Here is a 21,718-nt window from a genome sequence, read left to right as displayed (position 1 = left end):
TCTCTAGCTTGATATCTATAAATCCGACATTTTTTATTTTTACTAAGAACAGTCACAGATGCTTGTTAATTTAATGCCGTTTTTCCGGTGGCATTTTTATTAATCCAATAATGACAGACCGTTGGGATGGAATTCGTTACAGCCTAAACTGTACGTTATAGGACCTTTTTAAGTAAAAGAGGGAAAAGGGAACGTACTATACTAAAGAGCCAATAATGCATTATTCTGTGGGAATAACAAAAACGGGATTCTTAAAATCCTGGTAGGGGAGGGGACGAAAATTTTGGGGAGATAATGGCTCTCTCTCCCTCTTCTTTTGGTACCCCTTATGTTAAACCAATACTTCGATATCAAGCAAGCTTAATTTGCCTCTAACACACTTCTTAATCACAAAAACAAATGATTATTGAGATTTTAGGGGTTTAAGGGAACGATGTCCTTAGTATGGTAATTTATATTCGTTTTAAGCTTGACTCAACATTCCATCTTTGTTTCATGTTTCATTTTTTTATTCTGACTAGCTTCTGTTTCTACTGATAGTCCCAGTCATTTTGGTAAAAATACCCATCAACCTAAAAATAATGTTAATTCCATAATAGGGGAAAATTCTCATATGTATAGTACTAGCACCCAGTTACAACATATCAAAAATCAACATTCGTAGATGGTGTGCTATGACCGTCATCTTAGAAAACTGTGACTGTATTTCATTTTTTGACCATACAAAGAAACTTTTCAGACAAAAGTTAATGAACACAAAAAATACATCTTTTTAGTCCTAATAACATTTGTCCCATCTCTAAAAGCTATTGAAAATAATTCAGATTAGTAATAATAAAACTTGGATTTTGTTCGAAATAAATAAAAAACAAGTTTTTTTAACTGAAAGTAAGGAACGACATTAAAACTTAAAGTAAGCAGAAATTACTCCGTGTATTAAAGGGGCTGTTACCACCTCAACGCCCCACTCTTTACCCTAAAGTATGACTCTTTCTCTCTATTCTACATTTTAAAACAGCAAAAATACCTAAAATGTATACGAGGGGGCTTGCCCCCCGTTAATGTCTCGCTCTATACGCTAAAACTTAAATTTTGTCCGAATTTTTTCAGAATGATCTCTGAATCACAAAGCCCGTTGAATAAATAGTTGAAGCTACTAAAAATACTTCAGAGTAAAGTGCGAGGTATTTAGGAGGAGATAAACCCCTCATATGCGTAATAATTTTTATTTGGCTTAAGTTTTAATGCTGCTTCTTACTTTCAGTGGAAAAAAACTTTTTCATATTTACTTTTTAATTTTTTTTAATAATGCTAGAAAATCCGGCGCCCCCTTCATGGAATTTCTCTTCCCCCATGACAAATTCCTCCAAGGAAAGATCCTCCCATGCAGCCCCAAGTTCACCCTGAAAACGTCTGTAAATTTCCCAATAACCATTACTGTATGTAAACAGTGGTCAAAGTTTATAGCTTGCAGCCCCTCCTCCGGAGACTCTGGGGGATAAGTCATCATTAAAGATACAGTTGTTCTGTTTTTTGACTATGCTGAACAAAATGGCTATCTCAAAATTTTGATCCGTTGACTTTGTAAAAAATGAGCGTGGGAGGGGGCCTAGGTGTCCTCCCGTTTTTTGGCCACTTAAAAAGTGCACTAGAACTTTTAGTTTACCTTAGAATTAGCCCTCTCGTGACATTCTAGGACCAATGGGTCGATATGATCACCCCTGGAAAAAAAAACAAAAACAAATAAACACGCGCCTGTGATCGGTCTTCTGGCAAAATGAAGTTCCACATTTCGTTAAGATTCTATGACATTTAGGGGGTGTTTTCCCCTATTTTCCACATTTGTAAGTGAAAAGTTAGAAAGTTATTATTGCTTAAAACATGTTGATTCTTAAACTTGTTTTACAGTCTCAGATTCATCTACGTCCATTTCTGGCGAGTTCTCACCTGAAAATTCCCTACATTTACTACACATTGCTGTAAACAGCAGGGCTGCTCGTTTACACTCACAGTAGTCACTAGCAGCATGGAACAAAGGCATCATCTCAGTAAATCAAATTGCCTGTTTTCTTAGCTCTGATAAAGTTCAAAATCAGGAGGATTTGTATTAGGAACGTCACCCACAATTTGGCGGTTTTACTCTTTGACTTTAACTCACTACACTTGTTTTGAAAGCTTTTCATAAAAACCTACAGCTCCTTGCTTTCTCCAGCTTTGTTATAAGTCCCTTCATAGGTGACTACTTCCAAGGGAGGCGTTTTCTGTTTCTCGTTCACTCCATTATCATTAGGGTCAATGATAAGCTAAATTCAAATAACAGCTGGTAGAATATGAGTTCGAACTCCTCGTGAGACCTATACCCAACCGACCCAAGGAAAGAAAACAAATAATTAAATCCACCAAGCCTTAGAATCACACTGTTTAATGTATCATTCTTGTCAGTGGACAAAACTATTTCAGAGCTCTGCACGAATAGTGGTTGATCAAGTGTTAAAGTGCAAGATCCGCCTTGCTCTCTGAATTACTCAGCTGCTGTATATGAAGTTGACCTTTCAGAGGAATTTTCGTTTATGAAAGGAATCGGTATTGTCTTGGTAATATCCTTACTAGATTGAGCCATTGCAAAATTTGAATATTTGATCCAATACTTGATCATCCATAGTTTTTCACACCAATTTTTCTAATTTTTCATTGCATGTTCTGCTTTATTGTTACTACTGTGTGTTCAAATAAATGCATATGCAGATCATTTTTACGACAAATTCTATTTTGTTACATTAAAAAACAAGTGTCTGAACTCTTTTTTTTCTTTTACCTGAGAGTCATTATTTCGACCGGGCAAAAACGTTTGAGGCATTCATTTTCTTATTTATTAAAAGTCTATCAACATTCTTGGGTTTGCAAGAATATACTATGTATTTTTGCTCTTTTTACTTTACTTTAATTTACTTATTTTAAACAAAGAAAATTCAGAAAATATTTCGTGCAACAGCAACGTTTGACATTGACGTGCAAACCAAAGAAATTATATAAGAATCAGAGGTGTTGCACCTTCTAAAACCACCGTCCTTTACGCTATACTTAACCTTATACTTGAATAAAATCTTATTAAAATTTAATGAATTTTTTTCTAATATAATATATTGTCAACGGAATGGGCTTGTATGTTTGCATTTGATTGAAGCAATAAAATCTCAGTTCTTATGTTTTGAAAGTCAATCTGTAAATAAAATACTGAAAATTACCAACAATCTAGAGACATTGCTGCTGGGGGTATTCTAATATTCTTTAGAATAAGTGCAAGTTAAACTTCAGTGAAGGAGTTGGATGTTTAAAGAAGATGGGTGATATTCTCCTTTCGTTTAGGATAATTCCTGTTAGTTTAAGTTTTGGTGTCACTCTTTACATTAATTTTAAAACATGTTTTTGTATTTATTTATTATATGTTTTTCATGTACTAACAATAAGTGAATTATAGACTAAACAAGGATGTGCTTAAGATTGAATTAAAAAAAACAGGTTTTCCTAACTGAAAGTAAGAGCGACATTAAAACTTAAAACGAACAGAAATTATTCCGTATATGAAAGGGGCTGTCCCCTCCTCAACACCCTGCTCTTTACGCTAAAGTTCTACTCTTTCTCACAACTCTACTTTATAAAATAATAAAAAACCATAATTATAAAATATTAAATATTTGCTTCCTCATCAACGCCCCGCTCTTTACGTTAAAGTTTTTTACTGTTTTAAAAAGAAAAGTTGAGAGAAAGAGTCAAACTTTAGTGTAAAGAGCGGGGCATTGATGAGGAAGTAGCCCCTTTCGTACAAGAAATAATTTCTGTTCGTTTTAAGTTTTAATGTCGCTCCGTCCTTTCATTTAAAAAAAAACTGTTTTTTTATTTATAACCTGAAAGAACCTCAACATAACTATTTCATTTTAATTGAGATGTTCGTTTTAAGTTTTAATGTTGTTCCTTACTTTCTGTTGGAAAAAACTTGTTTTTTTATTATTTCATAACAACCACAACCCGAAGACATACAATATCTTTGGTTTATTATCAAATAAAAATCATAGTCATGAAGCTGCTTAAGGTAAAATTAAATGCTAAGATAGGCTAGGAAATAACACAAGCAAAATATTGCTTATATCGGCCATTATTTAACAAAATTCGAAATTTAATGTAAAGAGGAAGGTATTGATGGATGGGGCGAACTTCTTCATATACGTAATATGAGGGGATTCTCTTTCCCTCCCCCTCCTCGCTCTTTACGCTAAAATTCGACTTATGTTCCAATTCTTTAAGAATGACCCTGAATCACAAAGGCCGTTTAATTAGAATAAATAGCTCTTTTGAAATTACTAGTAATACTTTAGCGTCAAGACCGAGGCTTTGACAAGGGGATGAACCCCCCTTATATACATGATAATTTCTGTTCGTTTTAAGTTTTAATGAGACTCCTTACTTTCAGTCGAAAAAATTGTTGTTTTTATTTAATTTCAGATTGTTTTTTTAAATAATGCTGGGAAATCCAGCGCCCCCTTCATGGAAATTCTCTTCCCCATGAAAAATTTCTCCATGTAAGGATCCTCCCACGTAACCCTCTCCCCCCATCAGAAAAATTCCCCTAAAAAGGTCTGTATGCAATGGAGAAAGTTCATAACTTGAAGCCCTTCTCCCGGGGAATGTGGGGGATTAAGTTGTCCTCAAAGATTAGTTATTAGATATTTTGACTTGGCTGAACAAAATGGTTATCTCAAAATTTGGTCCGGTGAGTTTGGGAAAAAACGAGCGTGGGAGGGGACCATGTTGCCCTCCAATTTTAAAGGACGCCAGAATTTTTAATTTCCTTTCGAATGAGCCCTCTCGTCAGATTCTAGGACTACTGGGTCGATACAATAACCCCTAGGAAAAAAACAACAACAAACTAGACCTAAGTTGCCCGGGCAACGTGATGTGTTGCGGCAAACTTTGTCCGTCTTTGTCGACTAAAGTGTTGCGAGAGCAACACTTTGGTTTTGTTTCTTCGCTATCGATCAGTAATCACATGATGAAAGGCTATTCCTCAGCGTTGAAAAAACAACAACAAAATAGTATCGAAAAAAGGGACTAAATTGACTTTGCAGCCAGTTGAACTTAATACTTTTCAATCGTAGACATCGTGGCGGATGAAAACTCGGAACAATATCCTATATAATCTAGTTGGTATTATAAAGCTATCCCTAACTTTTTCAGGATCAATATACCATAGATGATATTCTATTAATTATTACGAAACTGTCTCATTGTTTTACATTCTCGTTTGTGCTTGTTTCTTCACCATCGGTTAAACGATGAAGTTGTCGACCTATCGAAGTTTTTAAAACGTATGTTCAAACAAAAAAGCAATCAGTTATCACATGACAAAAGGCTATTCCTCAGCGTTGAAAAATCAACAACTACAAAATAATATCGAATTAAGGGACTAAATTGACTTTGCAGCCAGTTGAACTTTATCCTTTTAAATCGTAGACATCGTGACGGATGAAAACTTGGACAATGTCTTATATAATCTAGTTGGTATTGTAAAGCTATCCCTAACTTTTCAGGATTCGCTGAAGATGATTGTAGCCCAACAGCCGATTATTACTTACAAGTCCCCTACATGTCCTACCACTGGAACCAAATTGGTTTAACCATCAAATACACCGGAAACAAATAATAGGTACACCAACTAGCAACAGTGGCAAACCCCTCATTGCCGAAGATGATAATGAGCTAACAGCCGTTTCTCGCCAAAAGTGAACCGATTCTTACTTATAAGTCCCTCTCCCGTGATAGGCATCAAGTTCACCGGAAACAAATAAATGAGTACACCAACTAGCATAGTTGCAAACCCCCTTATCGCTGAAGTTGACAACAGCAGATTAACAGCAGATTATTACTTACAAGTCCCCTACATGTCTTACCACTGGAACCAATTGGTTTGCCATCAAATACACTGGAAACAAATAATAGATACACCAACTAGCGAAAGTTGCTAACCCCTCATCGCCGAATGTGATTATTACCTAACAGCCGACTGTTTCATATAAGTCCTCTATATGTCTCACAATTTGTATCGGCTTAGATTTCGTTTCAGTGTGTACCTTACTACTGAAGTTGTCAACCCCTTGAAACTTTCAAACAGGTTTGCCTCATGAAGGATTTTTTTTTACCAAAAAATGGATGTCATATACTTCGATCAGCTCATCAAGAGCTATCGATTGCCATCGAAAAAAAAATTCTATCTGTCTTAGTTCAAAAGCTGATTTTTTTTTGCCGTAGGCCAACTTTCTAACGTCACCACTTAGAAAGAAGCAAACGATAAGCTCCAATTTCTTTAGCAATGAGAGAACTTTTAAAGTTTATTAGGTACACCTGATACCATTTCTCTACCGCAATCCCAAGTCCAAAAAACCGATTGATAAACTCAGCTGAAATCACGAACAGAAATGGGTAGAAACAATAGATGGCAGCACTCTCGGACCCGTGGGAAAATGCCACATTTTTGCTTCTGTAAATTTTTCTATTTATCACTCAAAGAAGATATATTGGCAGTGGGGCGGGGTAACTGCCGTATATATCTAACACTTATAGATTTTGGTCCATCTTCAATTTGAAAGTTGTGCCTGCCTGCTTGCCTGCTAGAAGGGAGCTTTCCACTGGAAAGCAGAAACATGGTTTGATGAAACGAAAGCTTGGCTGCACAACTTCAGATACTCCTCTCTGACATAGGCTATATAACTCCACTTCACTTCGCACACCATAGGCTCTGGCTATTGGACAAGCGAAAACCATCCTTTTTGGCCCCAGCCAAGAGTTCTGCGGAGCTTTCCAAAATGTAACGTCATATTGATCATGTGGACCTGAGGTCCACACTTTCCGTAAAAACAGCACGGGTTAGACCCTTACCAGTTTCCAGGAATAAGCTGAGATTGGCGGCATAGGAAAAAATAACAAAAGAAAAAACGGGACAAAACCAAAGTGTTGCTCTCGCAACACAATAAACACGCATCCATGATCTTTCTTCTGGCAATAAGTACGAAATTCCACATTTGTGCAGGCAGGAGCTTGAAACCTTTACAGTGGGAATATCTGATACGCTGAAACTGATGGTGTGATTTTCATTAAGATTATATGCCTTTTAGAGGGCGTTTCCCCCTTTTTTCTAAAATAAGGCAAATTTTCTCAGGCTCGTAACTTTTGATGGGTAGGACTAAACTTGCTGAAGCTTGTATATTTAAAATCAGCATAAAACTGATCTTTTTTTATGTGTCTATTGGTATCAAAATCCCGTTTTTAGAGTTCCAGTTACTATTGAGCCGGGTCGCTCTTTACTTACAATTCGTTACCACGAACTATTTGAAACGCAAAACGGGTTCTGAGTATTATCTAAAAAGTAAGTAAATTAGATGAAAGAATTCGGCCTCTTGAGGCTTTTTTAAGTCTCAGAAAATTTTGGCACAATTTCGGCATGAAAAAAAGTAGTCCTATGTCACAGAAAAGCTGACAACGCTAGTTTATTGATGCCCAATCTTTTTGTTACTAAAAAGAATAGCCTAGTAGGTTTCAAAAAATGTACATTTGACTAACTTTCTCTTTATTTTCTAGAATTGTTGGTTCGATACAAACCCCTTGAAAAACTAAATCCTTAAAAATTTTATGGGAGAGAGATCACTCTTGAAGGTCACAACTGTCAAATATTCCCGAGGACAGGGTCTCTTTGAAAAGATATTGTTTTTGGGCTATTATTCCTCTTTTCGCCAATACACATTTGAATGCAATCAAATAAGAGGTAAACTTCTCATTCCCTTATCAAGTTCATATCAAGGGGAGAGGAAGTGCTATCGAGTTTGAATCCCACCTCTGTATTTTTTGTCCGACTCATAATAGACGATCAAAATGCATATTAACAAATTTTTTGTGCATTTTGTAAGTTATTTTTTTTGTAAGCCCCCTCCCATAAACAATACCCCCTCCCCTTGAAGAAAAATCATGAATACAGCCTTGCTTGGCATAAATTTACTTTAAATATATTCCTGAAAATGTAGTGGGGGTAAGGGTAGGCGACCTCCCTTTAAGTTTCGATTTTTGAGCAGTTGGAAAATTTCGATGAGAAACAGACTTTTTGAAGCTTTAATGAACCTTCTATCTCCTACATTTCACATCCCCCTTCTTCCTCCCTCTCCCTGCAGATGCTCGGGAACTAAACAATACTATGCATATACAAATGAAGGGTAAAATAAATTAACTCTCTGTTGAAATATGTCATTCACTTGGTATTGCCAACACATATGTCAAGAGACAAATTTGCTAATGTCTGTCAGTGCGTTATTTAAAAAGTAGCTTTCAATCCATTTTAAACGTATTGGCTATCATAGAATTCTTGGGACCATTTTCTTCGCTATCTGGGCAAAATGTCTTTTAAGAGGCATAAAATAGCTGAAAGTGATTCTTTGATATGATCCCTTTTACCGTCTAAAGTGAGTATTACCACTTAAATGACCAGCTAAATGAGTCTTCTACTAATCTAGAACAATTCTTAATCCGCTACATGCTATTCTTTAATGTCCCTACCTGAAATGAAATGAATCCCTACCCTGAAATGAAGAAAAAAAAATAATGCTCATATCTATTTCTATCTCTCAGAAAAAACTGCATTCCGTATTTTAGAGCATTCTTACGCTATGAATTTTCGATGTTGATAGAATTTAATTTTTCCGGAATTTAGTAGCTTACGATGCTGATCGAAAGAAAGACAAAAAAAAAGGTTTATGTGATTGGTCTTTTTACAACGAAAATTATGATGAATGCTGCACCACATTAACTTTGGTATGTGCTTTCAAATGTCTTACACAAATATCATTTTTCCGAAATTTTTCTCACAAAAAAACAGCAACATAGAAACAAACAAACTATTAGAAAGTGATTGTCCAGATTTGAAAAAAAATTGAGAGAGGAAAAAAAGGCGAAAACAGAAAGGAAAGAACAATCTAAGAATAAAGAGTCAATGCATTTTGCTAGTAAAATAAGAATCCAAAGAGGGAAATAGCCTTTTTCATTATTGAAATTTAAACTAAAAACTTTTTTAATGAAAGTAATGATCGATTTTAAAATCTAAGCAAACAGTGGCTATCTTGTATAATTTCAGCAGGAAAGTCGTCACCCACGTAAACCCTTACACTCTTCACGCTAAAGTTTAATTTATACTGAAGTTAAGGCATATTATGGTGCAAAAAAAAAAAAAAACAACAAAAAACAGCCAGCTAGTGATTGCCACTCGTTTTTTGCCAACCACCTTTCAAGAGACTTGAACAGTGAATGTCATGTCATTGTTTAGAACAAATCTGAATATATAAGCCCTTCCACGCTTGAAGCATTATAAAAAAAAATAATAATAATAAATTATATCACATAGTCCTGTATTAGAGCATCTGTCCTTGAATTATTGGAAAAAAGGCAAACTTTAGCATAAAGAGTGAGAGGTTGAAGGGGTGCAACAGTGCTTTTCATAAGCAGGACAGTTTCTATTACTTTTAGGTCAGTTTATATTTACTTTTAAAATCAAACAGTTCTTGCCAATGAACTATAAGTAAAGATCTACCTGCACCAATAGCAACCGAAACGCTGAAGAAGGGAATTCTGATAGCAATATGTAGATTTTGGTAATTACGGTGACTCCGGACATGCGAAATTCATTAAGTTGAAGATTACCCAGTAGAGTTTATCTTGACATATAGCTTGACAAAATTTGTTTTTTAAATAAAATGGGGGGGGGAAAGGCCCTTATATGAAAGCAACCTTTATGAAAATCTCATGTTCAAGAGCCTTATCTCCAAGGTATTAATTTTTGTATTCAAGAAAAAGGTAATTTTCACTTTAACCATGAAATTGGGTAAAGGATGTATTTTTTTTCCTGGGGTGACGGTGTCGATCCAATGGTCATCACTGAAATTGGAGGGAGGGTTGAAGTTGGAAGTTCTCTTTTAAGGTTTAAAAAAAAAGATTATGCCAAATAAAAGTGCCAATTTCTGGCCCTTTGTGCTGTGCATGAAAATTGGTGGCCCTGACTAGGCCAGTTGGTATCGAGCGAAAAATCAGAGAAAATCTATCGGTTTAGAATTAATAAGAAGCTTTATAAATGTATATATATTACCGTGAATATCCGGAATTGGTAAATGTCGACATTCACCGGTGAATGTCCGAAATATTTTTTTTTCTCCTTGAATTTAGTCCGCTACGCCAATCAACTTTTTCCGTTCTATGCGAGGTATGATGGTGACAGTTTAGGTTGGGTTAGATTTTAACCCATTTCTGAGATTTATAACCTAATTTAACGTAACCTAACCTAGCTTTAATTTTTACCATCAAAGCTTGCATAAGACTGAAAAAGCTGATTCGCATAGCTAATTGAATCCAAGCAGAGAAAATTTAATTTCGGACAATCACCGGTGAATGTCTGATATTAACTAGATTTCGGACATTCACTGTAACATATATAATTAAAATTGACGGGAAGTGAAAGATTTTTCCCCCCAACCACGCATTGCACTTCTGGCCGAAGGTAGAAAATTAGGAGATCGGTATATGCGATACAGAATGCGCAGATAATTGGTCAGCATGCGATTTTTTTTTTCTTTTTTTTTTAGTTTATGGATATTGCCTGTCAGTTTTGGATTTTACATTAGGAAAATGATGAAAACTTCGTGATTTTTTTGTTGCAAGACACAAATCGTGTCCAAACTAGGGGCAAAAGGCTATCAGGCGAAAACTCTGACTTAGTCAATCGAGTTAAAACTATTGAAATCTATATACATAGACTCACAGTTCCAGAGATGATAATGCCACATGGTGCCGTATTTGACTCTAAATATATCTGCTGTCGAAAAAAAAGAAAGGCTACTATAGTGTTACTGCGGTTATAGAGTCTGCAAGGATCTGCTGATCTTTCTGTTTATTTTGGGGGGAGGGGAGATAGTACCTAAACCCTCAAAAATGCAGAAATAGCAATAATATTTAAACAATATTTTTTTTATTTTTCAACTTTTATTTTTAACATTTTCAACTTATTTTTCAACTTTTATTTTTCATCTGAAAGGCTACTATATAGATCGTGTAATGTTACTGTCAGTTATAGAGTCTGCAAGGATCTGCTGATATTTCTGTTTATTTGGGGGGAGGGGTTATAGTACCTAAACCCTCAAAAATGCAAAAATAACAATCATTTTTCAACTACATTTTTTATATTTTTCAACTTTTATTTTTCAACTGAAAGGCTACTACATAGATCGTGTAGTGTTACTACCGATTATAGATTCTGCAAAAGCCTGCGGATCTTTCTGTTTATTTGGGGAAGGGGAGATAGTACCCGAACTCTCAAAAATGCAGAAATAACAATCATTTTCAACTATTCGTCAGATTTTTTTCATGTGAAAATGAAGAGTTATTTCTCCTCTAAAATTGCCATATTTGACAAATTTATTTAGACTAAGAGGATAAGTGTGCTCCTTTAACAAGAACAACTTTGGTGGGGGAATAAACAGTCATTTTCACGTGCTTACCTACGCAAAAGTTGGAAGTGGAGGGGGCTCATTGGGAGTAATAGATATTTAATGGAGGTTCCGTCAAATGGTTAGACATTACAACTTGAATTAAAATTGGTGTGTCGGACCCCATCTCTAAAATAAATCTTCGTCTGGGGTGATTTTAATTTTGGGGGCTATATTATGAGAAGATTAAACTTTCATGTAGCGACCGGTAGATTGAGGCGGTGGCAGGCCCCTCTACTGCAGAGTAGACCTCAAATTTGTAACTGTGCCAATATTATATTTAACTCTAAAAAAGGGACTTTTAAACGATATACGCTTAAAATCTGATTCACTATATGTAAAAATTATTAAGTTTAAAGGTAGCTATTAGGTCAATTAGGATACATGAAATTGTAAGTTTTTTCAAAAAGCAACAAACTCCCTTGAAAAGTACTTTGATGCTGACAGAAAGTGCCCCATCAAATTAAAGATATCCAAAAGCTTATTCAAAATATTTTCAAGCCTATAACTACAAAAATGCTAAACTTAATATTTGTCGGTTTACGAACGTGTTCATTTTATTTACTCCCCTTTTTACTAGCATTTATTGCTTCGAGCCAGCAGTCACAGCATTTTTGCTGTGACTTTTATGGCACTTGGTATCTACCAAGTGACATGTAGCGATCGCAAATTCTGTCGGTCTGTCTCTCTGCCTGTCGGTCCCGGTTTTGCTAGTTTAGGCACTTCCAGATAAGCTAGGAGGACAAAATTTGCAGGCGTATCAGGGACCATACAAGATGAAATTAGAAATTGTCGTTTCCCTGATTCGACCATCTGGAGGGGGGAGTGGAAGGACGGTTAATTTGGGAAAATTAGAAAAAATGAGGTATTTTTAACTTGCAAACGGGTGATCGGATCTTAATGAAATTTGATATTTAGAGAGATATTGTACTTCAGAGCTCTTATTTTAAATCCTAACAGGATCCGGTGACATTGGGGGGAGTTGGAGGGGGGAACCTAAAATCTTGTAGAATGCTTAGAGTGGAGGGATCGGGATGAAACTTGGTGGGAAAAATAATCACAAGTCCTGGATACGTGATTGACATAACCGGAACTGTCTCGCCGTCTTTGATGAAGTTGGGGGAGGGTTAATTCTGAAAAATTAAAAAAATGAGACCTTTTTTACTGTACGAAGGAGTGATGGGATCTTAATGAAGTTTCATACTTAGCAGGACCTCGTAACTCAGATCTCTTATTTTGAATACTGACCGGATCCAGTGTCGTTGGGGGGAGTTGACGGTCAGAAATCTCGCAAATGGCTTAGAGTGGAGAGACCAGGATGAAACTTGGTGGGAAGAATAGGCACAAGTCTAAGATACGTGACTGAAATAACCAGACCGGATTCTCTCTCTTTGGGGAGCTTGGGGGGAGGGGTGATTTGGAAAAATTAGAAAAAATGAGGTGAAAATTGAGGGGTCTTTATCTTACGAATAAGTGGTCGAATCTTAATTAAACTTGATATATAGAAAGATCTTATATCTCAGATGCTCCACTTTCAATTCAAGTCGGATCAGAGGACATAGGAGGATTGGAGGGGGAAACAGAACTCTTGGAAACCGGAAATCTTGGAAAACAGTTAGAGTGGAGAGTTCGGGATGAAACTTGATTGGAAGAATAAACACAAGCTATAGATAGGTGATTGACATAGCTGGAACGGATCAGTTCTCTTTGGGGGAGCTGGGGGGTGTTAATTTGGAAAAATTAGAAAAATTGAGGTATTTTTAACTTAAGAACGGGTGACCGGATCTTAGTCAGATATGATATTTAGAAGGAACTCAAATCTCAGAGCTCTTATTTCAAATCCTGACCAGATCTGTTGACAACGGGGGAGTTGGAGGTGGAAACGGGAAATCTTGGAAAACGCTTAAAGTGGAGAGATCGGGATGAAACTTGGTGGGTAGAATAAGCAAATGCTGTAGATAGTGTGATTAACAAAACCGGATTGGATCCACTCTTTTTGGGGGAGTTGGGGGGTAGGGTTCAGTGCTTTGGCGAGTTTGGTACTTCTGGACGTGCTTGGACGATGGAAATTGGTAGATGTGTCAGGGTGCTGCACAAATTGACTTGATAAAGTCGTTTTCCCGATTTGACCATCTGGGGGGGGGGGGAGTGGGTGCCCGTTAATTCGGAAAAAATAGAAAAAATGAAGTATTTTTAATTTACGAACGGTTAATCAGATCTCAATGAAATTTGATGTATGGAAGGATATCGTGTCTCAGAAATGTTATTTTAAATCCCGACCTGATCTGGTGACACTGGGGGGGAGTTGGCAGGGGGACACCTAAAATCTTGGAAAACACTTAGAGTGGAGGGTTCAGGATGCAACTTGGTGGGAAAAATCAGCACAAATTCTAGATACATGATTGACATAACCGAAACAGATCCGCTCTCTTTGGGGTTGTTGGGGGGGGGGGTAGTTCTGAAAAATTAGAAAAAATCAGGTAATTTTAACTTACGAATGGTTGATCGGATCTCAATGAAATTTGATATTTAGAAGGATATCGTGTCTCAGAGCTCTTTTTTTAAATCCCGAACAGATCTGGTGACATTGGGGGGAGGAGTTGGGAGGGGGAAACCTAAAACTTAGAAAAACTTAGAGTGGAGGGATCGGGATGAAACTTGGTGGGAAAAATAAGCACAAGTCCTAGATACATGATTGACATAACCGGAACGGATCCGCTCTCTTTGGGGTAGTTGGGGGGTGGGGTGAATTCTGAAAAATTAGAAAAAATGATGTATTTTTAACTTACGAACGGGTGATCGAACCTCAATGAAATTTGATTTTTAGAAGGATATCGTGTCTCAGAGCTCTTACTTTAAATCCCGACCGGATTTGGTGACATCGGGGGGGGGGTAGTTGGGAGGGGGAAATCTAAAATCTTGGAAAACACTTAGAGTGGAGGGATTGGGATGAAACTTGGTGGGAAAAGTAAGCACATGTCCTAGATACATGATTGACATAACCGGAACGGATCTGCTCTCTTTGGTGTAGTTGGGGGAGGGGGGTTAATTCTGAAAAATTAGAAAAAATTATGTATTTTTAACTTACGAACGGGTGATCGGATCTCAATGAAATTTGATATTTAGAAGGATATCGTGTCTCAAAGCTCTTATTTTAAGTCCCGACCGGATCTGGTGACATTGAGGGGAGTTTGGGGTGGGGAAACCTAAAATCATGGAAAACGCTTAGATTGGAGGAATCGGGATGAAACTTGTCGGGAAAAATAAACAGAAGTCTTCGATACATGATTTACTTAATTGGAACGGATCCGTTCTATTGGGGGGGGGGGTGAGTTAATTCTGAAAAATTAGAAAAAATGACGTATTTTTAACTTACGAATGAGTGACCGGATCTTCATGAAACTTCATATTTAGAAGGACGTCGTGACTCAGATCTCTTATTTTAAATCTCAACCGGTTCCAGTGTAATTGGGGAGGGGGCAGTTGAGGGGAACCGGAAATCTTAGAAAATACTTAAAGCGGTGAGATCAGTATGAAACTGGATGGGAAGAATAAAAACCTGTCTAAGACACGTGACTGACATAATCGGACCGGATATGGATCTGCTCTCTTTGGTGGAGTTTGGGGGGAGTAATTTTGAAAATTGAGGTATTTGTAACTCACGAAAGGGTGACCAGATTTTAATGAAATTTGATATTTAGAAGGGTCTTGCGCTTTAAAGCTCTAATTTTAAATATCGACTTGATCCTGTGACATTGGGGGGAGTTGGAGGGGGAAACTGGAATTCTTAGAAAACGTGAAAATTGGGGTATTTTTATTTTACGAATAGGTGATCGAATCTTAATGAAATTTGATATTTAGAAGTAATGTATGTCTCAAAGCTCATTTTTGAAATCCCGACCAGATCTTTTGACATTGGGGGGAGTTGGAGGGGGAAATCTTGGAAAACACTTGGAGTGGAGGAATCGGGATGAAGCTTGGTGGATAGAATATGCAAATGTCCTTGATACGTGATTGACGGAACCGTACTGGATTCGCTCTCTTTGGGGGAGTTGGGGGGAGGGGTTCAGTGATTTGGCGAGTTTGGTGCTTCTCGACGTCCTAGGACGATGAAAATTGGTAGGCGTGTCAGGGAGCTGCACAAATTGACTTGATATAGTCTTTTTCCCAGATTCGACCATCTGGGGGCTAAAGGGAGAGGAAAAATTAGAAAAATAGGTGTTTATAACAAATGAGTGGGCTATCGGATCTTAATGAATTTTGATATTTAGAAGGACATCGTGACTCAGAGCTCTTATTTTAAGTCTTGACCGGCATTAAACCTCTTAGTTTACTTTTAAATCAATCTATTGATTCATAGAATTTTGCTAGAGCATATACCATATATGATCTCTTGGCTCTTAGCTCTTCTTGCCTCGTCACAAGTGCCATTTGAGCTTTTAGCTCTTGTTTTAGGGGAGGGGGAGATGTTGTTCTTAGGGTGGGTTTCCATAGGGAGAATTTCCCTTGGGGAGAAAAATTTCCGGGGGGACTTTCCAGGGGAAATTTTACAATAGGGATTTTACATTGACAGAATTCCTATACGAGATATTTTATTTATTTTTCTTACTTTCTCTTTGCCAGCCCAATTTTGCTTGCGGAGATGTTCCGGGGGAGTTATCCAGGGGCTAATTTCAGTGTGTTTGAATCTCCAGGAAAAATTCCCATGGAATAGGGGATATCCGGAGTAATTGAGAAAACGATTAGAAAATAGTCTTTTTCAAATGCAAGTATGCCAAGGAGAATTTTTCAGGCCAAATCTTCCACACGAAATTTTAAGCAAAAATAGGAAGTTTCAGTGAGGATGGAACTCTTCGGAGGGAATTTTTCGGGAGAGATGTATTTTATGTGGGAGAAAATTTCCAAGGAGGATTTTCCCATGAGGGGAAGGGGGAGATTTTTCAAGAAGGGTGAGCCAGATTTACCCGCATCATTTGAAAAAGATCAGAAATAAAATTAAAAAAAAGTTTTTTTTTTAACTGAAAGAAAGGTGCAATATCAAAACTCAAAACGAACAGAAATTATGTCCCCTCTCTCAATATCTCGCTCTTTACGTAAAGTTTGGCTGTCTGTCCTAATTTCTTAAGAACGCCTCCTGAAACACAAGAGCTATTTAATTATAATAGAAAGCTTTTTTAAAAGTCCTAAAAGCTTTAGCGTATAGAGCTAGGTATTGAGGAGTGGGCCACCATTCATATACGGAATCATTTCTGTTCGTTTTGAGTTTTAATGTTGCTCCTTTCTTTCAGTTAAAAAATCTTTTTTTTATATATTTAATCATACAATTCGTGTTAACAAACAATAGTAAAGAGCGACCCGGCTCAATAGTAATCGAAAGTCTAAAAAACGGAATTTTGATACCATTAGTTACATCAAAAGAATTGCATTTTAATGATGATTTTAAATATCTAAGTTTCATCAAGTTTAGTCTCATCCATCAAGAGTTACGGGCCTGAGAGAATTTGCCTTATTTTAGAAATCTTAACGTCATAGAATCTTAACAAAATCCCACCATAAGATTCAGCGTATCAGAGAACAGCATTGTAGAAGTTTCAAGCTCTTATCTACAAAGTGTGGAATTTTGTATTTTTTTTGCCAGAAGACAGATCACGGATGCGTGTTTATTTGTGTTTTTTCCCCCAGGGGTGATCGTGTCGACCCATTGGTCCAAGGATGTCTTGAGAGGGCTCATACTAACAGAAATTGTAAGTTCTAGGGCCCATTTTAAGTGGCCAAAAAATTGGGGGGCATCTAGGCCTCCTCCAACGCACATTGTTTCCCCAAATTCACCAGATAAAAATTTTGAGATTGCCATTCTGTTCAGCTTTGTCAAAAACCTAACAATTATGTCTTTGGGGACGACTTAATTCCCCAGAGTCCCCGGGGGAGGGGCTGCAAGTTATAAGCTTTGACCATTGTTTGCATATAGTAATGGTTATTATAAAGTGTACAGACGTTTTCAGGGGGATTTTGCGTTGGGGGTGGGGGTAGGTTGGGGGAGGGGGTTACGTGGGATGAACTTATCATCGTGAAATTTATCATGAGGGGAGAAAATTTCCATGAAGGGGGCGCAGGATTTTCTAGCATTATTAAAAAAAAAAAAAAACAATGAGAAAATAAATGTAAAAATGTTTTCAAGTGAAAGTAATGAGCAGCATTAAAACTTAAAACGAACATAAAAATTATGTACATAATGGGGACATCTCCTCCACAATACCTTACTCTTTACTCAACAGTATTTTTAGTAATTTTGTCTATTTATTCTACGGCCTTTGTGAATCAGGGGTCATTCTTGAAGATTTGGGACAAAATTCAAGCTTGACGTAAAGAGTGAGGTATTGACGAGGGGGCAAACCCCCTAATATACGTAATAAAAAATACACAAATATAGAAGTTTGTTGCGTAAGTTAATTCGTAAGGTACGTATATTTATTACTAACAAAAACGTTCGTAAAAAAATTAAAAAAATCTAGTTGCATTTTAAGCAACCAAAAATTGGAGGGCAACTAGGCCTCCTCCCCCACCCCCTCTTTTTATCAAAATTGTCCGATCAAAACTATGAGAAAGTCACTTAACAAAAGAAAAATTATTATGCGATTTTCGTTTCAATTATTCATGTGCGGTGAGTCAAAATCAAAATATACATTAATTGAAAAACGTTCAGAAATTAAATTTAAAAAAAAATTAACTGCAAGTAAGGAGCGACATTAAAACTTAAAACAAACAGAAAATATTCCGTATATGAAAGGGGTTGTCCCCTCCTCAACGCCTCGCTCTTTACGCTAAAGTTTTTTTTATTGTTTTAAAAAGTAGAGTTATGACAAAGAGTCAAACTTTAGCGTTAAGAGCGAAACGTTAAGGAGGGGACAACTCTTTCCATATACGGGATAATTTCTGTTCTTTTTAAGTTTCAATATTGCTCCTTGCTTGCAGTAAAAAAAACTTGTTATTGTTATTTAATTCTAAATAAAAGTAGGTATATTTAGAATTCAGAACTGTATGTTTTTCAGCTGAGAAACAAAGAATAAACACCAAATGCAAAAAATAGAAATAGATGGATGCACATCTAAACAAACAAGATCTTAAGAAAGAATTTTTGTTTTTATTGCTCGTTGTTTTTAGTTGCGGAAGAATTCTAAGTCTAATATCTGTTTTATTTGTATCTTTTTCACTATATAAAAACTAAAAAAGACAAGAAATTAATGCATTCCTTTTTGTCTCATTTCATTTCTATTTTAAACAGAAAGCAGTAGGATCTAAAAAAATATTTTCTTTTAAGACTGTTTTCATTTTGCTATTTTATTGTATATTTAACACACATGGGAAATTAGATCTAACTTTTATAGGGTGAAGTAGAAACATTTTTGGCAAAGGAAATGAAAAATCTTAATACTTTTCGGGAAAACATGGAACAAGAAGTTTCTAATATAGAATGCAACTGCGAACTGGCTGAAAAATACATGACTGAAGGAATTGAATGGGACGACAACGAATTAATGGATACCAAAGATATATTCCTAAGAACAATGGAGTTCATCAGAAACTTCGACTACGAGCCTGGTAAGACTGATTCTACAATCGTGACTTGAAAAAATAACTTGTAAGCAATGTCCAAGAATGTCCAATATTGCTAAATCATTTTCTAACATCAGAAGTTTTTTTTATGTTATGGTTCTAAACTACTAGCTTTATATTCAATTTAGTTTTAGCAGTCAACAATGAAATTAAAGATCAAATTAGAATCCATACCTTGAGAGGGGGCAGGTGTTAAAAATAGGTCGACTAAAACACCAAAATGTCACTAATCCACATCGAGTTCACGGAAATTAATTTTAAATCAGATGCACTTTAAGTCAGCAAATTCCCACTATCTAGTCTGTTCTTAGCAGTTTGTTCTGTAAGAAAATAGTTTATTAGCAGGCCAACACTTTTTTTCACAAATATCACCTTTGCTGTTGAGACTGAAGTTGGATTGTCAAACTGTTAGATTTGTTGATACACATCTGTAAACATGATTGATCAACCTGAGTTATTTTGATTCTAAATTACGAACAATAGGTTATTTTGACATTGTTTGTGCGTATGTACAAATAATTTGGAAAATAAACTGTATAAATTCTGAGCACCATTACCACCCTCCCCCTCATTCTCGGCTTGTGACCGTTAATTATAGCAAGCTTGGTAACAGTTTACGTAGTCATTTATTTTTTATGCATACAAAATTATGCCTGTATACTTATGCATTTTTTGCATCTTGCATATGCTCATTTCAATTTACATTTGGTAAACAAAAGAATTTATGGAGACGTAGGCTATACAAAAACTGTAGCCTGTCAAAATTAAAGATAACTTCGAAGACCACACTGCCTTTCCATGACGAAAGTATAACAGTTCAACTTAGCGATGAAACCTTTTAATCGACAATGAACAGATATAAAATTTTTAACTGGATATTTCGAACACACATACAGTATTCATCATCAGCTGTAAAACTAAAAAAAGAAAACAGTTTTTTTTTGAGCTGTTATACTTTTGTCAAAATTATTTTCTGTTACTGGTCCATTTTACTGTATAAGAAATCATTTAAATTGAATAGTGACGAAGACCACACTGCCTTTCCCTATCAAACAAACACAAAGCAGAAAGTCTAGGGAATTTATTTTTCCAAGACAGCGGAATTCCATTCAGTGGATATTTCGACCCATCTCCAAGAGCCATCTTCAGCACAACAACAGAAATATATATATATATATATATATATATATATATATATATATATATATATATATATATATATATATATATATATATATATATATATACTTACAGTAAAATGTGAGAATTAAAACTAAGGATGTATTTTAAAAACCTTTTGAAACATCCCTAGCATCCTTACTCAACGAAGCTCAACCCAGGACTGATAGATAAAATGATGTGAGATGATAAATTCATTCAAACAAAACAGAACGGAATAATTGAGTGCAAGTTTTCCAAGATAATCTTGGTTTTTTGGCAGCTTGCCTCAGAGGTCTTTTTGTAACTGGTTCCATACTATTATTAAATAAAAAAAACAAGTTTTTTTTAACTGAAAGTAAGGAGTAACATTAAAACTTAAAACGAACAGAAATTACTTCGTATATGAAAGGGGCTGCTTCCTCATGAACGCCCCGCTCTTTACGCTAAAGTTTGACTCTTTCTCTTAACTCTACTTTTTAAAACAGTATAAAACTTTAGCGTATAGAGCGGGGCGTTGATGAGGAAGCAGCCCCTTTCATATACGAAGTTATTTCTGTTCGTTTTAAGTTTTAATGTCGCTCCTTACTTTCAGTTAAAGAAACTTGTTTTTTTATATTTAATTTCTGAACTTTTTTGAATCAATGCATATTTTGATTTTGGCTCTCCGTAAATGAATAATTATTGAATAAAGTAGTAGATGTAGATGTAGATAGATGAAGAAAACAGTAGCAGATGAATAAAAGTGAGGTAAATTTTCTCAGGCTCTTAACTTTTGATGGGTAAAATCTTGATGAAAGTTATATATTTGAATTCCGCATTAAAATGCGATTCTTTTGATGTAGCTATTGGTATCAAAATTCCGATTTTTAGAGTTTTGTTTACTATTGAACCGGGTCGCTCCTTACTACAGTTCGTTACCACGAACTGTTTGATAAATAAAAAAAAATAGTTTTTTTAACTGAAAGTAAGGAGCGACATTAAAACTTAAAACGAACAGAAATTACTCCGTATTTGAAATGGGTTGTCCCCTCCGCAATCCCTTGCACTTTACGCTAAAGCTTTTAATTGTTTTAAAAAGTAGACTTGTGGCAAAGAGTAATTGTTTTGAAAAGTTTGTCCCCTGTGAAGGGGACAATTCATTTCATATAAGGAGTAATTTCTGTTCGTTTTAATATCGCTCCTTACTTTCTGTAAAAAAAAACTATTTTTTTAATTCAATTTCTGAACGTTTTTGAATTAATGCATGCTTGATTTTGGCTCTCCGCACATAGATTATTAAAATGAAATTTGTATATTAATTCTTTTTTGGCTAAATGGCTTTCTTTTAGTTCTGATCAGACGATTTTGAGAAATAAGGGTTGGGGAAGGAGGCCTAG

General features: G+C 35.9%; 1 protein-coding gene and 1 long non-coding RNA gene across 9 annotated transcripts in view; one reads left to right on the top strand and one right to left on the bottom strand.

Moving 5' to 3' along the window:
- The window catches only part of LOC136027230 (uncharacterized), a 78,999-nt gene extending 76,253 nt beyond the window's left edge, over positions 1–2,746 (bottom strand). Inside the window, exon 1 of the long non-coding RNA XR_010617548.1 lies at positions 1,948–2,746. This is a non-coding gene — a long non-coding RNA (uncharacterized LOC136027230). The remainder of the gene's footprint in view (positions 1–1,947) is intronic.
- Positions 1–21,718, top strand: part of LOC136027226 (RING finger protein nhl-1-like) — a 147,321-nt gene that overhangs the window by 38,116 nt on the left and 87,487 nt on the right. For all 8 annotated transcript variants that reach the window (XM_065704279.1, XM_065704278.1, XM_065704273.1 and 5 more), the window contains exon 5: positions 18,953–19,166. In XM_065704279.1, coding sequence (XP_065560351.1) covers positions 18,953–19,166 — 214 coding nt within the window. The remainder of the gene's footprint in view (positions 1–18,952; positions 19,167–21,718) is intronic.

This window comes from Artemia franciscana, chromosome 5, assembly GCF_032884065.1.
Source record: "Artemia franciscana chromosome 5, ASM3288406v1, whole genome shotgun sequence".
Lineage (NCBI taxonomy): Eukaryota > Metazoa > Arthropoda > Branchiopoda > Anostraca > Artemiidae > Artemia > Artemia franciscana.
The sequence above is the reverse complement of the archived record's forward strand: the minus strand, read 5'-3'. Positions and strand labels throughout refer to the sequence as shown.